This window comes from Seriola lalandi, unplaced genomic scaffold (genome assembly GCF_002814215.2).
Source record: "Seriola lalandi dorsalis isolate HSWRI2012SDOR001 ecotype SW California unplaced genomic scaffold, Sedor1 jcf7180002054985, whole genome shotgun sequence".
NCBI classification, from domain to species: Eukaryota; Metazoa; Chordata; class Actinopteri; order Carangiformes; family Carangidae; genus Seriola; species Seriola lalandi.
Genome location: NW_019525534.1, coordinates 36,326 through 36,732, shown reverse-complemented (window position 1 = coordinate 36,732; position 407 = coordinate 36,326). Strand labels below are relative to the sequence as shown.

The window sequence follows — 407 nt, the reverse complement described above, 5'->3', positions numbered from 1 at the left end:
AGAAACTTACTTCCAACATCCAGTCTGGTTCCTCCACCAAAAGTCCTCCACAGTGATACAAAGTGACTGAGTGGTCGTACAAAAACCTCTCACTGTAGAGAGACACGGCTCTCTGACTTTGACAACAACAAACTCAAATAAATAACTTCCTGTTTTGCAATAAACTTGAAATCTAACAATCGAAAATATATTTTAAAACAATTCCCTTTCTTAAATAGATATATTTTTAATGTTTCTCAAGCTAAAGTTGATCCTTCTAGCATCAAATGAAAACAGATGAAAGGAGGTTTTACAAGAAATTTATTTGCAGTCATTAATTCAACTCAACATAAAGATGATCAGTGACAGATTTCTAATCAATACTCTGATCAATTGATTGATCCATTGAGAAACAGCATGATCAGAGT

General features: G+C 33.4%; 1 gene segment (V, D, J or C); it reads right to left on the bottom strand.

Moving 5' to 3' along the window:
• The window catches only part of LOC147817224 (Ig kappa-b4 chain C region-like), a 57,076-nt gene that overhangs the window by 53,072 nt on the left and 3,597 nt on the right, over window positions 1-407 (bottom strand). The window contains 1 exon segment of the C gene segment in view: window positions 11-86. Within this exon segment, the coding sequence occupies window positions 11-86 (76 nt within the window).